This window comes from Pituophis catenifer, unplaced genomic scaffold, assembly GCF_029215685.1.
Source record: "Pituophis catenifer annectens isolate HBS135680 unplaced genomic scaffold, rPitCat1.0.hap2 SCAF_17, whole genome shotgun sequence".
Lineage (NCBI taxonomy): Eukaryota > Metazoa > Chordata > Lepidosauria > Squamata > Colubridae > Pituophis > Pituophis catenifer.
In genome coordinates, this window is record NW_027256897.1 from 10,025,172 (window position 1) to 10,051,031 (window position 25,860).

The following is a 25,860-nucleotide window of genomic DNA, read 5'->3' on the forward strand; positions in this document are numbered from 1 at the left end:
TTGCCCGCTTGCCAACCAAGGAACGCTGCCGTTTTTGCTTCCATCCGCCCCCCCAAACCCCTCGCTTTCTCCGGCTCTCCTTCCTTCCCTTCCTTCCCTTCCCTTCTCCTTCCTTTCTTCCTCTTCCTTTCTCCCCTTCTTCTCCTTCCTTTTTCTCTTCTCTCTCTCCTTCCTTCCCTTCCTTTCCTCCCTTCTCCTTCCTTTCTTCCTTTCCTTCTTCTCCTTCCTTTCTTCCTCTTCCTTTCTCTCCTTCTCTCTCCTTCCTTCCCTTCCTTCTCCTTCCTTTCTTCCTTTCCTTCTTCTCCTTCCTTTCTTCCTCTTCCTTTCTCCCCTTCTTCTCCTTCTTTTCCCTTCTTCTCTCTCCTTCCTTCCCTTCCTTCTCCTTCCTTTCTTCCTCTTCCTTTCTCCCCTTCTTCTCCTTCCTTTTTCTCTTCTCTCTCTCCTTCCTTCCCTTCCTTTCCTCCCTTCTCCTTCCTTTCTTCCTTTCCTTCTTCTCCTTCCTTTCTTCCTCTTCCTTTCTCTCCTTCTCTCTCCTTCCTTCCCTTCCTTCTCCTTCCTTTCTTCCTTTCCTTCTTCTCCTTCCTTTCTTCCTCTTCCTTTCTCCCCTTCTTCTCCTTCTTTTCCCTTCTTCTCTCTCCTTCCTTCCCTTCCTTCTCCTTCCTTTCTTCCTCTTCCTTCCTTTCTCTCCTTCTCTCTCCTTCCCTTCCTTCTCCTTCCTTTCTTCCTTTCCTTCTCCTTCTTTTCTTCCTCTTCTTTTCTCCCCTTCTTCTCCTTCCTTTCTCTCCTTCTCTCTCCTTCCTTCCCTTCCTTTCCTCCCTTCTCCTTCCTTTCTTCCTCTTCCTTCCTTTCCTCCCTTCTTCTTTTCTTCCTCTTCCTTCCTTTCTCCCCTTCTTCTCCTTCTTCTCTTTCCTTCCCTTCCTTCCTTCCTTCCTTCCTCCCAGTCCCCCCCCCCAATCTCGCCCGCCCCGCTGCCGTCCCCAAAGTGCGATCGTCGCGGCGGGCACCATGGACGAGCAGACGCGGATGCTGCAGACGCTGGCCGGCGTGAACCTGGCCAGCCACGCGGTGCAAGGGGGCATGGCTCTGCCGCCTCCCCACGGGCACGAGGGCGCCGACGGTGACGGCCGCAAGCAGGACATTGGCGACATCCTCCACCAGATCATGACCATCACCGACCAGAGCCTGGACGAGGCGCAAGCAAAGTTGGTCTTTTTTTCGAACCGGCCAGGGGTTTTTTTGGGGTGGGGGGCTTGGGGTGGGGGTGGGGGGGTCTGCGCGCCGATTGTCTGGGGCGTTGTGTTTTGTGGATGTGTGGATGGATAGATAGATAGAGAGAGAGAGAGAGAGAGAGATAAATAGATAGATAGATAGATAGAGAGACAGAGAGAGAGAGAGAGAGAGAGGAGAGATAAATAGATAGAGAGAGAGAGAGATAAATAGATAGATAGAGAGACAGAGAGAGAGAGATAAATAGATATATATAGAGAGAGAGATAAATAGATAGATAGATAGATAGAGAGATAGAGATAAATAGATAGATAGATAGATAGAGAGAGAGAGATAGAGATAAATAGATAGATAGATAGATAGAGAGAGAGATAAATAGAGAGAGAGAGAGAGAGAGATAAATAGAGAGAGAGAGAGATAAATAGATAGATAGATAGATAGACAGACAGAGAGAGAGAGATAAATAGATAGAGAGAGAGAGAGAGAGATAAATAGATAGAGAGAGAGAGAGAGAGAGAGATAAATAGATAGATAGAGAGAGAGACAGAGAGAGATATATATATATAAATAGATAGATAGATAGATAGATAGAGATAAATAGATAGATAGGGAGAGAGAGAGAGAGAGACAGACAGACAGACAGACAGACAGACAGACAGACACACTGTTGATCCACTAAACTATTTATTTATTTGCTGGCTGGCTGGCTTGTTTGCCTGCCACCTGGCAAAGTCCAGCTAGAATTTAAAAACTGCTCCTCTTAAAGGCAGCCTGGAGAAACCAGAGGGGACAAAACGTGACAATTCCGCCCCTTCCTCAAAAGGAAAACCTCCACCGCTGGGAAAGCCAAAAATGGCAATGAAGCAAAGACCACCCCCCCCAGATTAGCATCCCCTCCGGGTGCCAGTTGTTTATGTTGCTGAGTTGAGTGTGTATGTGGGGAGGGGGGAAAAGGATTGATCCCCTTCCCAAATCCATAATCCCGAAGCAGAGCTTCCTTCCTGCCTTCCTTCCCGTTCCACTCTCCTCTTTTTCTTTCCTTCCTTCCTTCCTTCCTTCCTTCCTTCCTTCCTTCCTTCCTTCCTTTCCATTCCTATCTATCTCCTTCCTCCCTCCCTCCCTTCTTTCCTCCCTTCTTTCCTTCCTATTCCTAACTCCTTCCTTCCTTCCTTTCCATTCTATCTCCATTTTCCTTCCTTCCTTCCTTCTTTCCTTCTTTCTTACCTATTCCTCCTTCCTTCCTTCCTTCCCATTCCTATCTCCATTTTCCTTCCTTCCTTCCTTCTTTCCTTCTTTCTTACCTATTCCTCCTTCCTTCCTTCCTTCCTTCCTTCCCATTCCTATCTCCATTTTCCTTCCTTCCTTCCTTCTTTCCTTCTTTCCTTCCTATTCCTATCTGCTTCCTTCCTTCCTTCCCATTCCTATCTCCATTTTCTTTCCTTCCTTCCCATTCCCATCTCCATTTTCTTTCCTTCCTTCTTTCCTTCCCATTCCTATCTCTCTCCTTCCTTCCCATTCCCATCTCCATTTTCTTTTCTTCCTTCCTTCCTTCCTTCCTTCCTTCCTTCCTTCCTTCCTTCCTTCCTTCTTTCCTTCCTATTTCTATCTCCTTCCTTACTTCCTTTCCATTCCTATCTCTCTCCTTCCTTCCTACCTTCCTTTTCCTTCCTTCCTATTCCTATCTCCTTCCTTCCTTCCAAATAACCCAAGCGATACCCGAGCTCTTGAAAGACGGGGAATAGCAACTTCAACCCCCACCCCCCACCCCCCTTCAACCCGGCATCATCTAGTTAGACATACCTAAGAAGGCCGGGGGGGGGGGAGAAACGGCCTGGCACCCCCAAACAGCAGTCTGCTGTTGAAGGAGTTGCATCTCCCCTCTTTAAAAAAAAAAAAAAAAGTAGAAAAGTGGACTCTCTCTAAAGTAAACATTGCAACCAAGTATCAGGCAGAAAAGCAAGCAAGCAAAACAAAAATAAAATAAATACAATAAAAAAATAGACGGAAACTCAAAAAGTTTGAGATTCTGTCTCTTCAAATGTTTGTTTGTTTGTTTATGGAGGGAATGCCTGGAGTTAAGCTGAAGGCATGGCTGCAAAGAGCTGGGGGAAGCGAGTAGAGGAAAACTTAGCTTGCTTGCCTCCCTCTCTCTCTCTGGGTCCTCCTGGGCCTCCCCCAAACTTGTGTGTTTTCTTTTTCCTTTAGAAAATTGTGAGCCTAGGAGGGAGGCGCAGTCTGGTTCTTGCTTTTCTCAAAAAAAAAACCTGTCCCAGTCTGTTCGGCCTCTTCTCTCTCACTCCTTTCCTTCCCTGAGTTTTTTTTTTTTTAAGTAAACATTGGCCTGCCGAAGAACAAGAGAGAAAGAGAGGAGTGGGGTGGTGGTGGTGGTGGTGGTTGGGAGTGACATTTAATTAATTCATTTATTTTGGAACTCCTTTTTGCAAGGCCCCGTCCCGTTCCTATGAGAGACCCCGGAGTTGAACTCTTAGAAGTTCCTTCTCTTTCCATAAATCACGACTGCCGATGAAGAGCGGCTTGACAAGCTGTGATTTATTTTCCCCAAGAAAGAAAGGGTTGGGAGATATTTTCAGGAGTGGCTTTGGATTTGGGGATTGGTGGGGGTGGGGGGAAAGAATTGAGAGGAACCCCCCTTCCAAACTCTTAGGTAGCGGCCTCCGACCGACTTCTCCCGTGTCCCTCAATTCTCACCCTTTTCTGCTTTCCCCGTCGAACTTCTCCCTTTTTCGAATGCCTCTTTTTGTAGGCGGGAAAGGATGCCCTGCTTGTACTTAAAAAAATACCCCCCTCTCCCTACCCCACCACCCAAAAAAAGTCTTAGGACAAGAAACGGTGACCTCTTCTCACCCCCTCCGCTCGGGCTAATCCATCTCCCCCCCCCTTTTTTTTTTATCCCTGGGGTGTTTATTTTCCCTTCCATTTTTTTTTCTCTCTCTCTCTTTTTTTTGCAGAAAGCACGCTCTCAATTGCCATAGAATGAAACCCGCTTTGTTCAGCGTCCTGTGTGAGATCAAAGAGAAAACAGGTAGGAAAAGACCGACTCGGGGTTTGGGGGGGGGGGGACGGAGGGGGTGAAGCAAAACACAAACAAACAGGCCCTCGTCTCTCTCTCTCTCTCTCTGGTACCCTCATTCTCCCTCCTCCTCCTCTCCATCCCCCCCACCCCTTACACCTTCCCTGGATAAACAGGGTCACAGACCCCCTTCCCCCTTCCCCCAGCTCTGGGAGAAAAGCTGTGTTTGGCGCTGCAGCCATCTTTGATCTGTTCTCATCGGGGGGTCGTTGATCTCGAGGGTCCCCGAGCATCCTTTGCAACCAACCTAATTTGCTTTGGCCGGCTTTCGATGTTCGCACTCTGGTTTTGTTCGGACGCTTGTTTTGCAAAACGCGGGGAAAAAAACGGTGAAGCCTCTGTGTCACACACACACCCCCCTTACCATCCCTCCCTTCCCTGTGTTTCTATGGAAGCGGCCGTGGATTCAGCTGGCTTCCTTTTTCCCTCTTATCTTCCTTTCGCCTTCCTCTCCTCCCGATCGAAGTAACAGGGGAGCTAATTACAATTACAGAGGGTGGCTGAGCTAGGAATTTGCTGGATTTCCCCTCCGGTGTTTTAATTTGTTGTGCTTGCCGGGCGAGAGAAGATCTCGCTGCAAAAGCTCCTTGCTGCTTCAGATTTTTATTTTTTTTTCCCTCCTCCTAGGGAAAAAAAACAAAAACAAAACTCCTGGTTGTTTCCAAAATGCTTTTAGAGGCTGCACAAACACCTCCCCCCTCCCCAACCAGGATTTTATTTTATTTTATTTACAAAGGGGGTGAATCTGTGGAGAGCTTTCAACTCGGTGGTTTTGATCTCCCCCACAATAGGGATGGGGTGGAGAAAAAGAGAGATTTTTCTTTGAGAGTCTTAAGGTTGATAAAGCAGGGGTCCAAGAAATCAAGATTTTTATTTGCAGGCCCGTTTAAGAGCTGGGGGAAAAAAATCCCGCCAGGTTCTTAATAGTAAGAATCGCCTGCCGTCAACTTTGTTTTAAAGCTCTATTTTCATCCTTCCAATTTGCAGAGAGTTGGCCTCTTACAGTTGCAAGTTGCTCCTTCTAAGGGGCGAAGTAGCAACACTCGGTCTCCCTGCGGGACTTCTGTGTTTAAAAAAAAAAAATCTATTTAATTTCCTAGGAGGGTGTAACTCCAGGTTTGTTCGACATTGTCTCGGTTGGCGTGTGACTAAAGTCGGTGCTTTCATGCTTGTGTGAAATTTAAGTGAAGGAGGAGAAGCAAAATACCAGAATAGCTAACCATTTAAGATCTTTAGAAACCCACGTTGAGCAGAAAAATACAGGGGCCGGTGTCGATTTTTTTTGCTGGCGCGTCTACGCGGGAACGATTGCCAAAGCGATATTAATTTTTCTGCACGAGTTTACCTGTTGTTGTTGTTGTTTAAATCAAACCCCGGAGAAGTTGATAAACTGTTTTCTAATATGGTGCGTTATGTGCTGATAATAGAGCTTTTTGTCATCTTTGTATTACCTCATGCCTAGAGTTAGCATTGTGGTTGCTGGGGAGAGAGAGAAAGAAAGAAAGAGTAAATGGAAAGAAAAGGTGGAGATTGATCTAAAGGGATTCCTGGCTGGAATTGAAACTGAGCCAGTGAAAATCCTGGTTGTGTTTCGGGCCGGTGCTACAAGGAATAGACCCTGTATCCCAATTCCAGTCTGCCCCGGCGATATATTTCCTGCCAGTAAGCCAGCCGATCCTCCCAAGCTGAATATGGGGATCTCATGGTTGATGTTTCCAAGCCCACCTTCCAATTTTCGGAGTTTTCCCTGCTGCCTGGACTCTGCTAAGTCACCGTTATCTCTCTCTGGCTCCTGAAAATTAAGACCTGGACTCATTTGGGGAGTGGGGGGTCTGGGGGGGGGGGGGCGCCCAGAAGGCTCCAAGATGGATTTTGCGAGCTGTGTTTATAGCCTGCTGGAAAAGAAGTGAGACCCTGGTATGTTCACCTTCCTTTTTCTATTCGACTTCCCTCGGCTCATTTTTTTTTTTAAAAAAAAATTTGATTTATATGTCGCCCTTCTCCGGAGACTCAGGGCGGCTTACAATGCGTTAAGCAATAGCCTTCATACTTTTGTATATTTATACAAAGTCAGCTTATTACCCCCACAAACTGGGTCCTCATTTAACCTACCTTAGAAAGGATGGAAGGCTGAGTCAACCTTGAGCCTGGTAAGATTCGAACCTGCAGAAATTGCAGGCAGCTGTGTTAATAACAGGGTGCATTAAACCACTGTACTACCAAGGCTCTTTTGCTTGTTCCTATTTTTTTTCTGGCAAGCTAGGGGCTTGGGTGTCTCTGAGTCCTTTACTAAGACCGTATTATTCTTCTCTTCCTTACTAGTATCTGTCTCTTCCCACTTATTACTATAACCATGTTGCTTGCATCTCTCAATTTATATTGTTTTCATTTGTTCCCTAGTACGATTTGATAGCTTATTAGTAACCTGTGACTATCATCAAGCGTTGTGTCTTTTGATTCTCGATGCATATATTTTATTTTATTCTCCTTACGTGCACTGAGAGCCTATACACCAAAGGCAAATTCCTTGTGTGTCCAATCAATGAAGAATTCTCTTCTATTCTACACCGGGAGCATCCTTTCTAACTTGGCCCGGTTCGGCTGAATTCTCCTTTGCCAGCAGTTTTAAAACTTGGCTCGGCGGAAAGGAAGGCTCTGGAACTGGCGATGCCAATCGAGGGACCCCTGGAAAGGGGAAACTTCCCAGAAGGGGCTCGGGTGAAAACTCCCGAGTTGGGGGGTCCTGAATGGAGACGTTCCTTGCGTTCTCGACACTATCCCCCCCCCCCCCCCCCGTGAAATGCCCCAGACAAGCAGGATGTTTTTCTCTGGCGAAGAATTCTTCCCTTAGCAATTTCAGAACTTGGGAATGTGAGTATGGATATGTTAAGGGGGTGGGGGTGGGGGTGGGGAAAGAAAGCCCTCCCCGTCCCACCTCTGTGGAATATTGATATGTTTACAGGTTTATTTGAATGGCTGGCCCTCGTAAAAGGGTGAAGCGCCCTTTAGTTAAAAAGTTGTTGTTCTTTTTTTTTTGCACGCTTTGTATGGCATGATTATCGTTGTTCTTTTCTCTCCTTCCTTCTTTCTGTACCAGCAGAGAGAAATTTCCCTTTTTGCTTTCTCTTGCTCAGTTTTTAAAACTTCCTTTCCTTTTTCCTTCCTTCCTTCCTTCCCACCCTCCTTTTCTCCTTTCTTTTCTTCCTTCCTTTCTTTTCTCCTTCCTTCCTTCCCTCCCTCTTCTCCTTTCTTTTCTTCCTTCCTTTTCTCCTTGCTTACCTCCCTCCCTCCTTTTTTCCTTCCTTGCTTCTTTCCCTCCCTCCTTTTCTCCTTCCTTCCCTCCCTCCTTTTCTCCTTTTTTTTCTTTCTTCCTTCCTTCCCTCCCTCCTTTTCTCCTTCTTTTTCTCCTTTCTTCCTTCCCTTCCTCCCTCCTTTTTTCCTTCCTTCCTTCCCCCTCCCCTCCCTCCTTTCTTCCTTCCTTCCCTCCCTCCCTTCTTCCTTCCTTCCCTCCCCCCTCCTTTTCTCCTTCCTTCCCTCCCTCCCTCCTTTTCTCCTTCCCTCCCTCCCTCCTTTTCTCCTTTCTTTTCTTCCTTTCTTTTCTCCTTGCTTACCTCTCCCTCCTTTTCTTCCTTCCTTCCTTCCTTCCTCAGTTGAACCTGGTCATTGCCGTCTATGACATCCTATGCAATCACCTTCTCTCCCCCCACTTCTTCCCCCAAGGAAGAAAAAGATTTGTTTATGAGATCCTTGATAAAATAACGGAGGCCGCTTTTATCGCATGCACAGAAAGGCAAGGCGGGAGTGTAACCGTTGGAAATATGAGGGGCGGTAAACTAATTGGAACCTGTAAGTGTAATTTTAGATTTATTCATTTAGACAAGAGGTGGACCTGATACGGCGGCCGGCCTTGAGTTGCAAAACACAGCTATTCAGTTTGGGGACCCTCAGCAGTTCTACGGAGCCCATATTCTCTAGGCTGTCCCAAAATACAATATGTTGTAAATGGAATATTTGTCCACACGAGAACTCCGCTCTTGAGTTAGGGCAGCAGAAGTTCCCTTCATTGGAATCTCCAGAATTTTAATTTGCACCCTTGACCCTGTTTATAACAATGTGTGTGTGTGTGTGTGTTTTTTTAAAGTTTCTAAGCCCTACCTTTATAAAGATATTTATTTTTCCCCGCCACCCAAATACTGGAAGTTTAGCAGGGAAGGGAAAAGCTGGCCTGTCCTTCGAATTAGCCTGTTGATCCAGATGCTTTCCAAATAACATCTGTTGAGAGGAGAAAGTTTATTCTGTAACAACAGCAACAACAACAACAACAACAACAACAACAACAACAACAACAACAATAATAATAATAATAATAATAATAATAATAATAATAATAATAATAATATGATGTTTGGGCTGTTATTGTGACCGAACTCTTATGATTAGGCTACTCCTTTCTAGATTGCGAGAAGTCTAGATTTCTAGATTCTAGATTGCTAGATTTCTAGAAATCTACTTTCTAAATTGCTCTTCCTTTGAGCGCTGCTGGATGGCGGTGGGGTCTTTTTCCGCCTGTCTTCTTTGCCAGCTTGTTTTGCATTCCTCTTTTTTAAGGAGTCTCCCCTGTTCTTCGTTCTGTCTCTTTCCCGGCTGAAATGGCACGCGTTTATAACAGACCGAAAAGTGTTTGCCGTTCCGTATTTTCACGAGCGCTCGAATGCTCTGCCTGCTTGGGCCGCTGCGCTGTCTGTCTGTCTTTCTTTCTTTCTTTCTTTCTTTCTTTCTTTCTTTCTTTCTTTCTTTCTTTCTTTCTTTCTTTCCTTCCTTCCTTCCTTCCTTCCTTCCTTCCTTCCTTCCTTCCTTCCTTCTTTCTTTCTTTCTTTCTTTCTTTCTTTCTTTCTTTCTTTCTTTGCACAAGTTTTTGGTGTGCCTCTGAGCACACCAGCTTGAGCTGAAGCCGGGCATTGTCTCCTTTAAGGACCTCTGAGATGACAGCTGCCAACAACAACAACAAAAAAAAAAACCCGCCGCTAATTGAAAGCCAGTGCAAGTCTAAATGGCTTTAATTCACTGGAAAGTCCTAATAATATACATAATGCGTTGCTAGAGTTGTGTAGCCTTTGTGAGGCTTTAGAAGCTGGGGACTGACTTGGAAGGATCGTAAAAATTAATGAACTTCTGTGGAGGGGGGAGGAGGAGGAGGAGGAGGAGGAGGAGGAGGAGGAGGAGGAGGAGGAGGAGGAGGAGGAGGAGGAGGAAAAAAAATAGGTGCCTGGAATTGCAGTCTGTTTCTAATCTTTTTTTTTTTTTTTTTTAAATCAAGTTTTTATTCTGGGAAAATTGAGTTTTTGTTTTGCCTCCCGAAGTTGTGGGCCGCTCCATCACTGGAGATTTTTTAAGAAGAGACCGGACAGCCACTTGTCTGGAATGATATAGGCAGTGGTGGGATTCAGCCGGTTCGCACCACTTCGGGAGAACCGGTTGTTCACTTTCTGAGCAGTTTGGCGAACCGGTGGTTGGAAGAAATCATTAGGGCAGAGAACCGGTTGTTAAATTACTTGAATCCCACCACTGGGTATAGGGTCTCCTGCTTGATCAGGGGGTCAGACTAGAAGACCTCCAGGGTCCCTTCCCGACTCTGTTATTCACAATTTGCTCTCTCGTTCAAAGCAGCTTGTCCAGGTGTAGAAGGGAGGGGGTGGATCGTAATCCTCAACTTATTCCTTATTCCTTCTGCTGGCAGTTCGGATCCTGTAACTCGACTCGGCTCTTGAAGCGCCTGGCTTAAATCCTTCTTCTCCAACTCTTCTTCCTCGCTCAGGTATCGGCCGGACACCATTGTTTTCCTTCTCTGCAGAGAAGGGGAAACTAAGTCACTCCCCCACTGCCCAACCCACCTCCCCGAAGGAAATCTTTGCAGGCCGATTCCACAGCAAGAAGAAACAGGATTGCAAGGGAAGTTTTTGCCGTGTTTAAGCGCCGCCGACTGACACCAGTTGTTGGCAAGCGAGCGCTTTTGGCAGTAAAATAAAACAACAGAAAGAGACAAGGCTTTTGGAGGCTTGCCTGTTTTCAACAAAAAACCGATGGTCGGAACGCTCTGTTTAAAAGTAAATAGACTGTGACATATTGTGCAGCTGGTTTTAAAGAGATTTCGGTGTCCATCTGTATGTTCTGAATGGTAACCATCCTGGCTTGGGGAATGGGTGGGTGGGGGGCTTAGGTTTTAAGAACGGAGCAAAATTCGGTCTTTTGTGAGTCTTTTTTTTCCTGCTAAATCCTCGCCGAAAAAGAGAAAATTATTCCGTCCGGATTTAGGAATAGACTCCCGGTGTCTTTTCTCTCCCTCTCTGTTCCCCTGATGAGGAAAGGAGGGGTGGGGGGTGTTAACATAAATATTTGCCGCTTTCCCCAATTGTTGCTTCCTTTCCTCAAAGGTTCTGAAACCCGGTGGACTCATTTCAAAGGAGTTTGAAGGGGGGGGGGTCTCGTGGTTATATTTGGGTCTCGGAGGCCCCGCGGGTTAGCCAGTAACCTCAGGGTTGCCGAACACCGTAGCAAATCAGGTGTGAACGTCGTGTCGTCCTTTGCGTGCGGTGGCATGTGCTCGGTACACAAAAGGTTCTTCTGCAGCTCCCTTCCTCTTGTGCGGCTCGTTCTTGACGGCCCAAGATCTGACCGCTGTGTTGCCAAGAGTGTCCCTTGATTGTGTGTCGCCGATCAATTTGATTATCCTTCCTCTTCCAAACCCAAGCCATCAGCCCTGCTTGTCAATACTTCTCTCTTCTGGTTTTTTTTTTTTTTTCCTATTATTGTTATTCTTATTTAAAAGAAAGAAGCTTAATTTGCAAGCTCGGCTTGGGAATAGCCTCGCATATTTTAAAATATATTAAACCGGGTGCGACAGGCCGTCCTTGGGTCTATTTATGCGCCGTGGAGTTCTAGCGCCAGCTTTCTTTCGCATCTAATCAAGAATGAATTAAAGCCCGGTGTTGGGAGAGATCTCGGGTTTGCCGTGCCGTATTTTTTTTTTTATATAAAAAAAATAGATCTGTCAATTTTGACCACGCTCAACGAGAGTTGTCTGTTACATGGTCTCGGCTCCGTTTCAATCACATTTGCCGGTGTTGTGTTAGTGTGTGTGGGGTTTTTTTTTTTTGCTCTCCGTGTGTAGCTGTATGATAAGGTATTTAACCACGTAGAAGTCTGTAAATATTTAACTGTCGATAAAACCACTGTTATTTATCTAAAAGGCTCTCTGTGTGTTGTGTTTTGCTCCTGGGTTTATCTTGTTATACTAGTTACGCTGCCTAAACTCTGACAGGTTTTATTTTTTTTTTTTTGCAAAAGGCAAAATTAGGGATGCAAACTTGCGACTTCCGAAAGGGGCTTTGCATGACAACCTGCAAAAGCCCCCTCCCCCCCCCCCACTCTTCCTCCTTGTGGCTTATTTAATCTATATAGTTAGTTTGGTTTTGGAGCCTGGGCGGATCCGAATGTTTTGAGAAGAAACCAGAGATTGATGTGAATTCGGACCTTCGTGGTTCCTTCCTGGTTTCCCTTCCCTTGCGGATCAGCCTAGAAAACGAGGTGGTCTCTGTGAATTGATGGAGGAAGATGGATATGTGAGTATGGGTCTTCTGTTTCCCCCCATCCTCAGCTGCTCAAGCATACACATTGAACTGCATTCACCGCTCAGTGATACCGGCCCACCTTATGCTAAAACTTGCTCGGGGCTCTCTTCGGCCATGTCTCTCCCCCCTCTTTAAAACCCCGCCAGGCTGACCTTTTTGTCCCGTTTCTGGTTTTCTCCGATCGGCCCTTTGTTATCCCTTAGACACCGGAGAAAAATTGAAACTGGATGTGACTAGGAACAGATTTTTCTCTTTGCTCGCGTGTCTCGCAAAGGGACTTCCTTAGAAATAACTAGCTTGGCCAAAGGATCAATTCTCCGAAAAGTTCATCTCTTTTTTGTGGGGGAGGGAGGGAGGGGTGTCAGCCACATCAAAGGGGGTGAGGGCCAGGCTGTAGTCGACCTCTAAGCTGGCTTTGTTTCAACCTTATTTATTTATATCCTGCATTTATTATTTTTGCAAATAACGCGAGGTGCCAAGCGTAATCAATACTCCTTCCTCCTCCTGTTTTTCCCACAACAAGAGTGTTGAGTTGGGCTGAGAGAGGGAGAGAGGGACCGGCCCAAATTCACTCAGCTGGCTTTCATGGGTAAGGCAGGGCTAGAACTCACCGTCGCCTGGTGATTGGCCCAAAGCCACCCGGCTGACTTTCATTGCTAAGACAGAACTAGAACTCCCAGGCACCTGGTGACTGGCCCAAAGTCACCTAGCCAGCTCTCATGCCTAAGGCGGGGTTATAATTTATCGTCTCCTGGTGATTGGCCCAAAACCACCCGACTGACTTTCATTGCTAAGATAGAACTAGAACTCCCAGTCACCTGGTGACTGGCCTAAAATCACCTAGCCAGCTCTCATGCCTAAGGCGGGGTTATAATTTATCGTCTCCTGGTGATCGGCCCAAAGTCACCCAGCTGACTTTCATTGCTAAGACAGAACTAGAACTCCCAGTCGCCTGGTGACTGGCCCAAAGTCACCTAGCCAGCTTTCATGCCTAAAGCGGGGATTATAATTTACCGTCTCCTGGTGATCGGCCCAAAGTCACCCAGCTGACTTTCATTACTAAGACAGAACTAGAACTCTCTGACGCCTGGTTTTTCGGTTTCACCACTAGGCCAAATGGGCTCTATTATGCAACCCCTTGGAATATATAGCAATGTGTGTGTGTGTGTGTGTGTGTGTGTGTGTGTGTGTGTTTACTGGGTTCCTTTGGGCTTTGGGGTCAGTGTTGACTCCTGCAGTATTTATTTTACGTACACAGGTTTTACAGTTCATGCATAGCTGGGTATGTTCCTTCCTGGCCAGGAACATCCATTGTCAACTTTTATCCGCTCCTAACAAATGTGGGCGGTCCTTCTTTCATACTGTCAATCTTGATCCAGCAGGTGGTTACGCCCTCTGAGCCGCAGGAGGGAGGCCGGGGTTCTTGAGAGAGAGAGAGAAGAGAGAGAGAGAGAGGGAGAAAGAGGAAGGGAGGGAGAAAGAAAAAACAAGAGAGAGATAGGGACGGAGAAAGAGAAAATGAGAAGGAGGGAGTAAAGGAGAAAGAGAAAATAAGAGAGAGAGATAGGGAGGGAGAAAGAGAGAATGAGAAAGAGGGAGGGAGGAAGAGAAAACAAGAGAGAGATAGGGAGGGAGAAAGAGAGCAGGAGAAGGAGGGAGAAAGGGAGAAAGAGAAAATGAGAGAGAGATAGGGAGGGAGAAAGAGAGAATGAGAAAGAGGGAGGGAGGGAGAAAGAGAAAACGAGAGAGATAGGGAGGGAGAAAGAGAGAATGAGAAAGAGGGAGGGAGGAAGAGAAAACAAGAGAGATAGGGAGGGAGAAAGAGAGAATGAGAAAGAGGGAGGGAGGAAGAGAAAACAAGAGAGAGATAGGGAGGGAGAAAGAGAGCAGGAGAAGGAGGGAGAAAGGGAGAAAGAGAAAATGAGAGAGAGATAGGGAGGGAGAAAGAGAGAATGAGAAAGAGGGAGGGAGGGAGAAAGAGAAAACGAGAGAAATAGGGAGGGAGAAAGAGAGAATGAGAAAGAGGGAGGGAGGAAGAGAAAACAAGAGAGATAGGGAGGGAGAAAGAGAGAATGAGAAAGAGGGAGGGAGGAAGAGAAAACAAGAGAGATAGGGAGGGAGAAAGAGAGAATGAGAAAGAGGGAGGGAGGAAGAGAAAACGAGAGATAGGGAGGGAGAAAGAGAACGAGAAAGAGGGAGGAAGGGAGAAAGAGAAAACGAGAGAGAGAGATAGGATGTCAGACTGACATAGGGAGGGAGAAAGAGAGAATGAGAAAGGGGAGCGAGGGAGAAAGGGAGAGAGAGAGAGATAGGGAGGAAGGGAGAAAGAGAGAACGAAAGAGAGAGGGGGAGAGAGAGAGAGAGAGAGAGAGAAAGAATCCTATAAGAGTGTTAAATAGATTCCACCCCCCCCTTCCTTTATTATTATTATTTTTTTTAATTTTGAGAAAACCCGCCGTTTCGATTCTGAGCCGGGGGGGGGGGGCTCAGCCCGCATGAAACTATTCTGCCAGTGGATGTTTTTTTTGTTTTTTTGTTTGTTTGTTTGTTTCTTTCTTTGTTTTTTTTTCCCCCCCCTCCCTCTTTTCTCCCAAATTAAGATTCTGCACGGGCCTTTACAGATGCCGCTAACTTTGGGCAATTATCATTTTGTTTGGGGGGAAAAAGTAGTAAAACAGTGTGCGGTAAAAGTGTTTAGAGAGGGAGAAGGGATAGATAAATGGGACGGTTTTGCAATGCAAAATGATTTGGGGTGTGTGTATATATATATACATATATATATATATATGTATATATATATATATATACATACACTAGAATAGTTTGTTATATATATATATATGTATATACATATATATATGTATGTATGTATATATATATATATATATATGTATATCGGGGGGGGGGGGGGAAGGATTTTTTGGCTGTTGCTTAACTGCTATTGTGAAGCTTAGAACAGATTTCTCTCTCTCCCCCCCTCATCGCTAATGCCCTAGAAGTATTAATTCACTTTGATATGCTAATTAGAGGGCATTATGCAAGAAATGAGATTAAGTGGCAGCAGGAAACCATTTGCCTGTCACTAAATTGAGAGTGTTACCATCAGGAGGAGCTTTGTATATATCTGCATTTCCCCCCCCCCCCCCACTCTCTCTCTCTGTCTTCTTCCCCCACCCCGGTTTTGCATATAAATAAAAATTGATTGAAAGGTCTAGAGAAGCTTCTGGAACATCCGTGCGTGTGCGCGGCTCCTCTCCTTTCTTTTCCTTCGCCCTCCTCTTTCCCTTTTATGATTATTTAAACTTCATGTTAAAGAGACTTTCCCTGAATATTAATTGATCTAATGGGAGACGGCGGAGGGGAAACCAACCCTCTCCTCGCCCTTTGTGTCCCTCCGGCAGCAGACGGAGGAGAGAAAGAGAGAGACTGTCCTGCACGTTTTCCCAGCCCCCCCCTCCCCAACCCCCAAGCCCCCGTTCTTTTCATCCAGAGCGTCCCAGACCTGGATGAAGATAAAATCAATCAGAATAGAGCTTGAAGGGACCTCGGAGGTCTTCTAGTCCAACCCCCTGCTTAGGCAGGAAACCCTACACCACTTCGGACAAATGGTTATCCAATCTCTTCTTCAAAGCCTCCAGTGATGGAGGCTCCCACAACTTCTTGGAGGCAACTGATTAAATCTTCTCACGCTCCTTCGTTCCAGGTTGCTTCTCTCCCCAATTGAGTTTCCATCCGTTGCTTCTTGTCCTGGTGCTTTGGAGAATAATTTGACCCCCCCTCCTCTTCTTTGTGGCAGCCCCTCAAATACTGGTACACTGCTATCATGTCACCCTTAATTCTTCTTTTCTTTAGACTAGCCCAGGGGTCTGCAACCTTAAGCACTCAGAGGGCCATTTGGACCCGTTTCCCACAGAAAAGAAAACAACCAGGAGCCACAAAATCTGGGTGGGCGTGGCCAACTCGACGTCACTCACTTCCACCAGTCATATGATCCCCTAGCTATGCCTACCCAGCTGGTCATTAGGGCAGAGAACTAGTTGTTAAAAAACACCGGGAACCACAAAATCCTTTTGACATATATCTCTCTCCCCTCCCTTCCTCTCTCCCCACCTCTCTGTATCTCTCTACGTCTCTCTCTCTCTTCCCCTCTCTCTGTATCTATGTCTCTCTCTCTTCCCCTCTCTCTGTATCTCTCTATGTCTCTCTCTCTCTCTTCCCCTCTCTCTGTATCTCTCTTGTCTCTCTCTCTCCCCCCTCTCTGTATCTATGTCTCTCTCTCTCTCTTCCCCTCTCTCTGTATCTCTCTATGTCACTCTCTCTTCCCCTCTCTCTGTATTTCTCTATGTCTCTCTCTCTCTTCCCCTCTCTCTGTACCTCTCTAGGTCTCGCTTCCCCTCTCTCTCTATCTCTCTATGTCTCTCTCTCTCTTCCCCTCTCTCTGTATCTCTCTATGTCTCTCTCTCTTCCCCTCTCTCTGTATCTCTCTAGGTCTCTCTCTCTTCCCCTCTCTCTGTATCTCTCTATGTCTCTCTCTCTCTTCCCCTCTCTCTGTATCTGTATCTATCATTCTGTGTCCAGAATGATAGAGGATCTCCTGTTTCAAGCGGGGTTGGACTAGAAGACCTCCAAAGTCCCTTCCAATTCTGTTATTCTGGACCTCGCTTTTTTCCCGCTGAAGGGCTACCAGAGTGAGCGCATGTAGAAATTGCCCAGTTCTGATTAAAGCTCATGTTTTGATCACCACTGTTCTGTCCCCGTCCCACACACGCACCCCCACAAACGGCCCGGAGTTAATAAGCCACACGACAAAATCTTTGAAGATAAAGCTGGTAGCAACCCAGTGGCTAGCTGCCAATTCAGACTTTACTCACACAAAACAAAGATTAGACTGCCAGCATTCTGATAAAGTAGGCAAAGTTTCCGCAATACAAGGATTAGTCCAAATGCAGTCCGACAAGGCAGGCAGAAGTCCAGTAACGCAGAGATCATGGATTATTTCTAGTTTTTGCTCGTCATAAACTGAACCGGCCATCACACCCACATTTGTACCCTGTGGGGTGTGGTCCAGTGACTCAGCTAATCTCTGGCACGCCTTCCCCTCTGCTGCGCACGCTTCTCCCTGCGCCTCTGCCGAGGGTCCAGCCAGCACTTATCTCCTTCGTCACTGTCCACCTGTGGCTGCGGGGACGTGCTTGGCTCTGGGCCTATCGTTTGGCCTTCGGTGTCCTCCGGAGGCATTGCCAGAGAGGAGGGTCCTGGAGAGGGAGGCCTTGCCAACTCCTCTCCCTCACTCTCAGAGTCTGCATCTGTCGATAGCCCAGGCTCAGGCAACGGAGCCACAACAAACACCAACAGTAAGAATTTGAGTGTAAGAAACATGTTTCCCCCCCCCCCCCGAAGGAAAACTACCTAGTCTTTTTCTGGGCCTAACTCAAGAGGTGGGATTTTTAACTTTCCTGAACCAAACGCTCAACACCCCGGAGTGGTTCTCTTTTGATATCGAGCGGATTTCCACGCGAGGAAATTGGTTCGTTTGCGGGCGGATGTGCTGGGCCGTTATTGCTTGTTCAACAAATCCAGCTGTCGAAAGAACTAGGCTTGACATGATATGTTGCAAAGCCATTCCACACTAGCCATTTTCTTTTTTTTTCCTAAGAAGCCAGATGGGGGAAATAAATTTCAGCACCACGGAGAGCTCCACGGAGAGCAACTTTGCCCTGGGGATGTTTTAAGACAAGGGTGTCAAATTCGCGGCGACACGTGACGTGTTGGGACCTTTGTTAAACCGGCCGGGGGGCGGGGCCAGTACGTGACGCATCTGCCCCCCCCCCCCCCGGACTGCGAGTTTGACACCCCTGTTTTAGGATGTATCTTTCGAGCAATTTCTTCTTATTTTCTCCAGGAAATAAAACTTTTTGAGATGGGAGTGGGCTTTAGCCGATGGAGCGTCCGCCAGCCTTTCTGAGTAGGATTGTTCTGATGATCACGTGAACGAGAAATCAAGAAACTTCAGGCTTGTATGGTAGACTGGCGAGGCAGAAAAGTCTCCTAGTGAAGGCAGGAGATAACATCCCCTCTACCCTCCCAAAAAGCAAGCCCAAAATTCAGCTTCAAGGAGGCTTTATCTTTACAAGTAAGTCCTTGACTTAAAGCCACTCGTTTAGTGACCGCTCCAAGTTACAACAGCACTGAAAAAAAGGCCTTATGACTTGTGACCATTGCAGCGTCCCTGTGGTCGCATGATCAAAATGTCGATGCATGGCAACTGGCATGTATTTATGACAGCTGCTGTGTCCCGGGGGGCACATGATCCTCTTTTGCAACCTTCTGACGAGGAAAGTCAATGGGGGGGGGAAGCTGGATTCGCTTAATGACCGTTTTATTGATTTTAAGAACTGCCGTGATTCACAACTGTGGCAAGGTAATGGGGCAATATTCTTGCTTGGCAACAGAAATTTTGGCTTTGGTTGTAGTCATATGTTGGCCAAGTACTTAACTTAAGAGAGACATACAGAGAGAGATAGAGAGAGAGAGAGAGAGATGAGATATATTAGATAGATAGATAGATAATTAGAGAGATTGATGATAGATAGATATTAGTATTATAAATAGATATTAGAGAGATTGATAAGATATTAGTGAGATAGATAGATGGGATAGATAGGTAGATAGATAGATAGATAGATAGATAGATAGATAGATAGATAGATAGATAGGTAGATAGATAGGTAGATAGATAGATATTAGAGAGATTGATAAGATAGATATTAGTGAGGTAGATAGACAGTATATATTAGTGATATAGGTAGATGGGATGGATGGATGGATGGATGGATGGATAGATAGATAGATAGATAGATGAGATAAAGAGAGATATTACAGAGATATTACAGAGATAATAGATAGATATTAGAGAGATTGATTAGATAGATATTAGAGAGATTGATAAAATAGATAGATATTAGAGAGATTGATTAGATAGATATTAGGGAGATAGATAGGTAGGTAGGAACAAAACAACAGTTGGACTTTGGAGGATAGATAGATAAATAGATGAGATATAGATAGATAGATAGATAGATAGATAGATAGATAGATAGATAGATAGAGATAGATAGAAGATAGACAATAGATAGATAGATAGACAGACAGACAGACAGACAGACAGACAGACAAACAGAGGTTAGATAGATAGATATTAGTGATATATATATATATAGAGAGAGAGGGGAGAGAGAGAGGGTGGGGGTGGGGGAGAAAGGCACACACACACAAATACCAACACAAACATACACACAGTGTAGTGTACTTCTCTAGGTTTGGGGTACATGCTACGAGTTCAATGCACACAAGGCGAAAAGCTAGCTTTGCACGTCTCGTGCCGGCCCCAATGCGCTTGACTTGAAGTACCTGTCAGGACTTGGGAATCTTTTAATGCAGGTTCTACCCATTTGGCGAGCGCCTCCTTCACCTAATTTAATTTTTTTAAATTCAATTCAGCGCGATGCTTCCATTCTAGTTCCGCCCCATTTGCGCGAAGGGCTTCCGAGTTGACTCTCCAAAGTGACGATGTGCCCCGTAAATTGAATAAAGGATATATATTTCTGGTTATGCTTTCTGGTCCTTGAGTTTAATGACGTCGTCCAATCGGTAGGCACCTCGCCTTCTAGCCCCCCCCCTCCCGCCCGAGGACCAATCGGCAATAAAAATTATGTTTTAACTTGTAATTGCAGGAAGGGTAAGTCCTTCGCTGCTGCTGCTTCTTTTTTTTCCTCCTTTTTTCTCAGCTGGGCCAAGGACGATGTTTTGAAACTTGGGGGTTACGAGCGTGAATTCGAGACGTTTTTATTTCTTTTTCATCAGAACAGCTCCAGGTGATGTACAGCCAAGGGCCGGTTATGGAGAAGAAACCTTCTCTTTTTGTTCCCTCCCGTAATTTGATCGTAATTTGGAGCTCAGCTTGCCATCCTTTGGATGGCCAAGCATAATTAAAAACAAGGATAACAACCCCGTTCAACTCCCTGCAAAATGAACGCTTCTTGCGTTTTGGCTCGAGGGCTGCTAACAACCAGGGGTGAAATCCAGCAGGTCCTGACAGGTTCTGGAGAACTGGTAGCGGAAATTTTGAGTCATTCGGAGAACTGGAAAATACCACCTTTGGCTGGCCCCCAAACGGGATGGGAATGGAGATTTTGCAATATCCTTCCACCTGGAGTGGGGTGGAAAATGGAGATTTTGCAGCATCCTTCCCCTGGAGTGGGGTGGGAATGGAGATTTTGCAATATCCTTCCCCTGGAGTAGGGTGGAAATAGAGATTTTGCAGCATCCTTCCCCTGGAGTGGGGTGGGAATGGGGATTTTATGGTATCCTTCCCCTGCCACGCCCACCAAGCCACGCCCACATCACACCCACCAAGCCACGCCCACAGAACCGGTAGTAAAAAAAATTGAATTTCACCACTGCTGCTAACCTCGAGGAACAAAATCTGAATGGGGTGGGGGGACGGGGACTCTAGGAGTTCGTTCTTGTATAGAAGCAGCAACGGTTCTGAAAGAACTTCAGCTGTTGAGGGAGATTTTGGGGTTTTAAAGCAGTTGTACTTTGGTGGGAAAATAAGCAGTGGCCCGTCCTCTTAAGGCAAAAGGGAACCAAATGGATGTATTTGATTTTTAATCTAAGGGAATCTAAGGTTTGATCTAGTAGTTAAGGCACCAGGCTTGAAAGCGGGAGATGGTGAGTTCTAGTCCCGCCTTAGTCACGAAAAACCGCTGGGTGACTTTGGGTCAATCACCAGGAGAGTGGAAGTTCTAGTCCCACCTTAGGCACTGGGTGACTTTGAGCCAATCACCAGGCGACAGGAAGTTCTAGTCCCACTTTAGGCAAGAAAGCTGACTGGGTGACTTTGAGCCAATCACCAAGAGATGGGGAGTTCTAGTCCCGCCTTAGCCATGAAATCTGGCTTGTTGACTTTGAGCCAATCACCAGGAGATTGGAAGTTCTAGTCCCACCTTAGGCAGGAAAGCTGGCTGGGTGACTTTGAGCCAATCACCAAGAGATGGGGAGTTCTAGTCTCGCCTTAACCATGAAAGCTGACTGGGTGACTTTGGACTAATCACCCGGAGATGGGAAGTTCTAGTCCCGCCTTAGCCATGAAATCTGGCTAGTTGACTTTGAGCCACTCACCAGAAGATTGGAAGTTCTAGTCCCACCTTAGGCAGGGAAGCCGGCTGGGTGACTTTGGGCCAATCATCAGGCGACGGTGAGTTCTAGTCCCGTCTTAGCCAGGAAACCAGCTTGGGGCCGAAAAAGCCAAGGTGAGAGAATCACCCATCGGCTTGGATTCCTCTAACCGGCCTTGGGTTGGGCTATACTTCATCCTAGGTTGGCGAAAGGGGAAATTTGTTTTGAATGAGTTCTCACCCGGCTTCCCACTTGTTAGATCCCTGACGTGATATCAATAGGTTCCTTGGGAAGGTATCGACTGGCTCGTTCTTGACCTTTCGGCTATGCCCGACTCCCAAGAATCGAAGGGCTGCAAGTGAAATGATAGGCTGCATATACATAAATTCTGGGGTGTCAGTGTATTACACGGACTAATTTCAGTTTACTAGGATTTATGGCCAAAGAGTGTTCAATAAAGGAAATTCGTCTTCCTTTCAGAATCTGGAGAGCCTAATAATATTGTAGTGGCCAGGGCTAAGACAATCAATTTTTTAAAAAAAAACAGGTTGATTATCATAACAGCAGCTGTTTAATCACCTTAATTGTTAGGTAACTTTTCAATTGTCTGGTAAACATTTTGGGGAAGGAGGAGGCGGGGACAGGGACGGGGGCATATCGATTTGCCTGGGGGCAGAGCGCAGAATTCGAAGTGTCACCCTCTTTAAAATCGGTATTATTTTAGGGTGGGATTTTTTTTTATTGATTTGTAGCAGTGGTGAAATCTAAAATTTGTTACTACCGGTTCTGTGGGCATGGCTTGGCGGGGTGGGTGGGTAATGTGACGGTGGGTGTGGCCAATTTTTTTTTTAACTTTTAAAACCATTTTTTCTACAACCTCTTCGGCGAAGAGGTTGTAAAAAAAAATGCTTTTAAAAGCCTCTGACGAGCCCAGCTGAGATGCCTGATCGGCAGAGGCTTTTTTCTTTTAAATGCCTCTGACGATCCCAGCTGAGTTGCCTGATCAGCAGAGGCTTTTTTTTCTTTTAAAAGCCTTTGACGATCCCAGCTGAGTTGCCTGATCGGCAGAGGCTTTTTTTTCTTTTAAAAGCCTCTGACGATCCCAGCTGAGTTGCCTGATCGGCAGAGGCTTTTTTTTCTTTTAAAAGCCTCTGACGATCCCAGCTGAGTTGCCTGATCGGCAGAGGCTTTTTTTTTCTTTTAAAAGCCTCTGACGATCCAAGCTGAGTTGCCTGATCAGCAGAGGCTTTTTTCTTTTAAATGCCTCTGACGATCCCAGCTGAGTTGCCTGATCAGCAGAGGCTTTTTTTTCTTTTAAAAGCCTCTGACGATCCAAGCTGAGCCGCGCGATCATCAGAAGCTTTTTTTTTTTTTTTACTTTTAAAAGCATTTTTTCGGCCGAAGAGGTGATCCGGTCCAAACCGGAGCATTTCATCCCTGATTTGTAGCCTGCCTTTATTATTTTTATAAATTACTCAAGGTGGCGAACATATCCAGTGCACCTTTCTATTTTCCCCACAACAGCGATGACCCTGTGGGGTGGGTTGGGCTGAGAGAGAGAGAGGGTGGGGGGGATTGGCCCAAAGTCACCCAGGCAGAATTCGTGCCTAAGGCAGAACTATAACTCGCCATCTCCTGGCGATTGGCTCAAAGTCACTCGGCTGGCTTTCATTTATTTATTTATTTATTTATTTATTAATTTAATTTGTATACCCGCCCTTCTCCCAGAAGGGACTCAGGGCGGTGAACAGCCAAAATTAAAAAACATACAAATGCAAAAGTTAAGATAATTAAAAGAATTAAATCATTGGCTACCCAAATTTAAAAACCCCAAATCCATAAAATTTAAAATCCCAATTAAAAAACCTTTTAGGCTAGGCCGGCTTGATGAAATAAAATGGCTAAGACGGGACTCGAACTCATGACCTCTGCTTCCTAGCCTGGTGTAATAGGCAAACTGAATGTCTATGGAGATTCTCAGTCATCCAGGTTGTGGTTGTCTCAAAGGCAGCTGGACTTTTTTGGGGGGGGCTTGAAGACGTTTCGCTTCTCATCCGAGAAGCTTCTTCAGTTCTGACGGAAAGGTGTAGGGAGAATGGGGCGGATTTATATTCCTTGCAGTCCTCTGGTCATTGGTAGTCTTTCTGAGAGTTGCTGAGGCCACTTGCAAGTTTATCTGTGCACTCTGAATCGGAGTGCAAATGGGCGTGGAACAATTTTGGACATTTGGACACTTTGAACATTGCTGAAAGGACTGTGTTGTACACAGGAGGTAGGGGGTGTCATATCCTCCCCCCCGTCCCCCCCCGGGGGGGGTTTGGGGAGGGGTCAAAGAGGCTGTCTACATTAAGATTGAAACAGCCCCCCTCTCTTAGCAGCCCTCTCTCTTTTCACTTAGATCCACTGAGTTGTACGTACTATACGGTTGGTCCTTGACAAATTAGATTTCTGCCTTAATATTTTGTTCTTTCTGTGGTTTTTTCTTTTTCTTTTTCTTTTAAAAAAGTTTTTTATTATAAACCCATTAAAACAAGGCACAGACATACAACATTTATGTACATTTTTTTAAACCGCTCTTTCGAAGTGGTCCTTTCTTACTATTTACACATATTTTATCTTTATCATATCCCACATTGATATCTATCTTCCCTTATTTTGTCTACGTTTTACCTTGATCTTTAACATTTTTTCCCTTCTCCTCCTTTATTCCTCTTTCTCATTTTTCCTAGTCTCCAACCATTCATACCATCTACACCACACTTTATAATATTCTGTATCCTCAGTTCTTTTGTTAGTTTGTCCATCTCTGCGCACTCTAAAATTTTTTTTTAATTAAATCTTCTATGGAACATACTACCATCTCTGATGGATTTGCCCAGTGGCAAAGAAATTCTGGCCGAAATCAAAAACTGGCTAGAGGAGATAACCCAGAAATCAATAATGGGAGAACCAGAGCCATTCTTACTAGGGATTCCCATAGAAAATTACACAAAGGAAATACAATATTTAACATTACACATATTAGCAGCAGCCCACGTAGTCTGCGCACAAAATTGGAAGAAGGAAAACTGTTCTGTGGGTTTTTCAGTAAGCATCATAGGGTTGAATTTTGGCCAGAAAACTGCTGGAGAATCTCCTTTGTGCTGAACATCTGCAGACAAAACAGGATTTTATTTTGTTTTTCGCACGTGAAGAAGAGGTGAGATAACTTAGCTTAGTCTTGTACTTGTCATTTGTAGTGGTGTCACCTGTCTTGACAATTGGCTGTGTTGTCACTGACCTATTTCAGTTGTCTCTCCGAGTGTGTGTGTGTGTGTGTGTGTAGCTTTTCGAAGGAGCGAGGGACCTGGGCTTGTCAGCCGTTTGGGAGACTATAGTTCCTATCATCCAGGTTTCAGGCCGGCTGGGGTTGATAGGAAGTGCCGTCTTAACATCTGGAGGGGGAGGATTTGAAAATTCTCTTTTTTTCAGCCATGGATGGCCACCAGTTCATTTTCGAATATTAAGATTGGCTTCTGGGTTGAAGCCAGGAGTGAAATCCAGCAGGTTCTGACAGGTTTGGGAGAACCGGTAGCGGAAATTTTGAGTCGTTCGGAGAACCGGCAAATACCACCTCTGGCTGGGCCCCGGAGTGGGGTGGGAATGGAGAATTTTGCAAGTATCCTTCCCCTGGAGTGGGGGTGGGAATGGGGAATTTGCAATATCCTTCCCCCAGGAGTGAGGGAGGGAATGGGGATTTTGCAATATCCTTCCCCCCAGAAGTGGGGAGGGAATGGGGATTTTGCAATATCCTTCCCCCCCAGAAGTGGGGTGGGAATGGAGATTTTGCAATATCCTTCTCCCCCAGAAGTGGGGTGGGAATGGAGATTTTGCAGTATTCTTCCCTTGCCATGCCCACCAAGCCACACTATGCCCACCAAGCTACGCCCACAGAACCAGTAGTAAAAAAATATTTGAATTCCACCACTGGTTGAAGCAGAGAGATAAACATTTAGAGGGCATCTCTCTTGGCTGGAGGCAAGTTGGTGGACACCCTCCGGGCAATTTTGCTTGGCCACCACATGGAAATCGCTTGTCGTGGTCTTCTTCTAGGACATGTCCCTGGAATACTTTTATTTATTTATTTTTTTATTTTATTTATTAAATTTTTTATACCGCCCCCTCTCCCGAAGGACTCGGGGCGGTGAACAGCCAAAATTAAAAACACACAATACAAATATTAAAATACATTAAAACAGAATTAAATTATCTTAGGCTTCTCCAATTTAAAACCCCGTTACCCATAAAATTCACCAATTAAAAATTTTTAACCCAGCCCGGCTTGCTGAAATAAAAACGTCTTCAGGGCCCGGCGGGAAGGTCCGGAGATCCGGGATTAGTCGTATCCCTGGGGGCAGCTCATTCCAGAGGGCGGGTGCCCCCCACAGAGAAGGCTCTTCCCCGGGGGGTCGCCAGCCGACATTGCCTGACAGACCGGCACCCCTGAGGAGACCCTCTCTGTGGGAGCGTGTTGGCCGGTGGGAGGTTATCGGAGGCAGAAGGTGGTCTCGTAAATAACTGGGTCCTAAGCCATGGAGCGCTTTGAAGATGAGAACCAACACCTTGAAGCGCACTCGGAAGACCACTGGAAGCCAATGCAGCTCGCGCAGGAGAGGTGTCACGTGGGAGCGGCCATGCCGCCCCCCCATAAGTACCCGCGCGGGCCGCATTCTGCACCAGTTGGAGCCTCCGAGT

The 25,860-nt window shown here is 46.0% G+C and overlaps 1 protein-coding gene across 1 annotated transcript in view; it reads left to right on the forward strand.

Annotated features, from left to right (window-relative positions):
• Positions 1–1,005: 1,005 nt before the first annotated feature.
• PBX3 (PBX homeobox 3) overlaps positions 1,006–25,860 on the forward strand; it is a 113,101-nt gene continuing 88,246 nt past the window's right edge. The window contains 2 exon segments of the mRNA XM_070955545.1: positions 1,006–1,202; positions 4,197–4,270. Of these exon segments, the coding sequence (XP_070811646.1) occupies positions 1,006–1,202; positions 4,197–4,270 (271 nt within the window).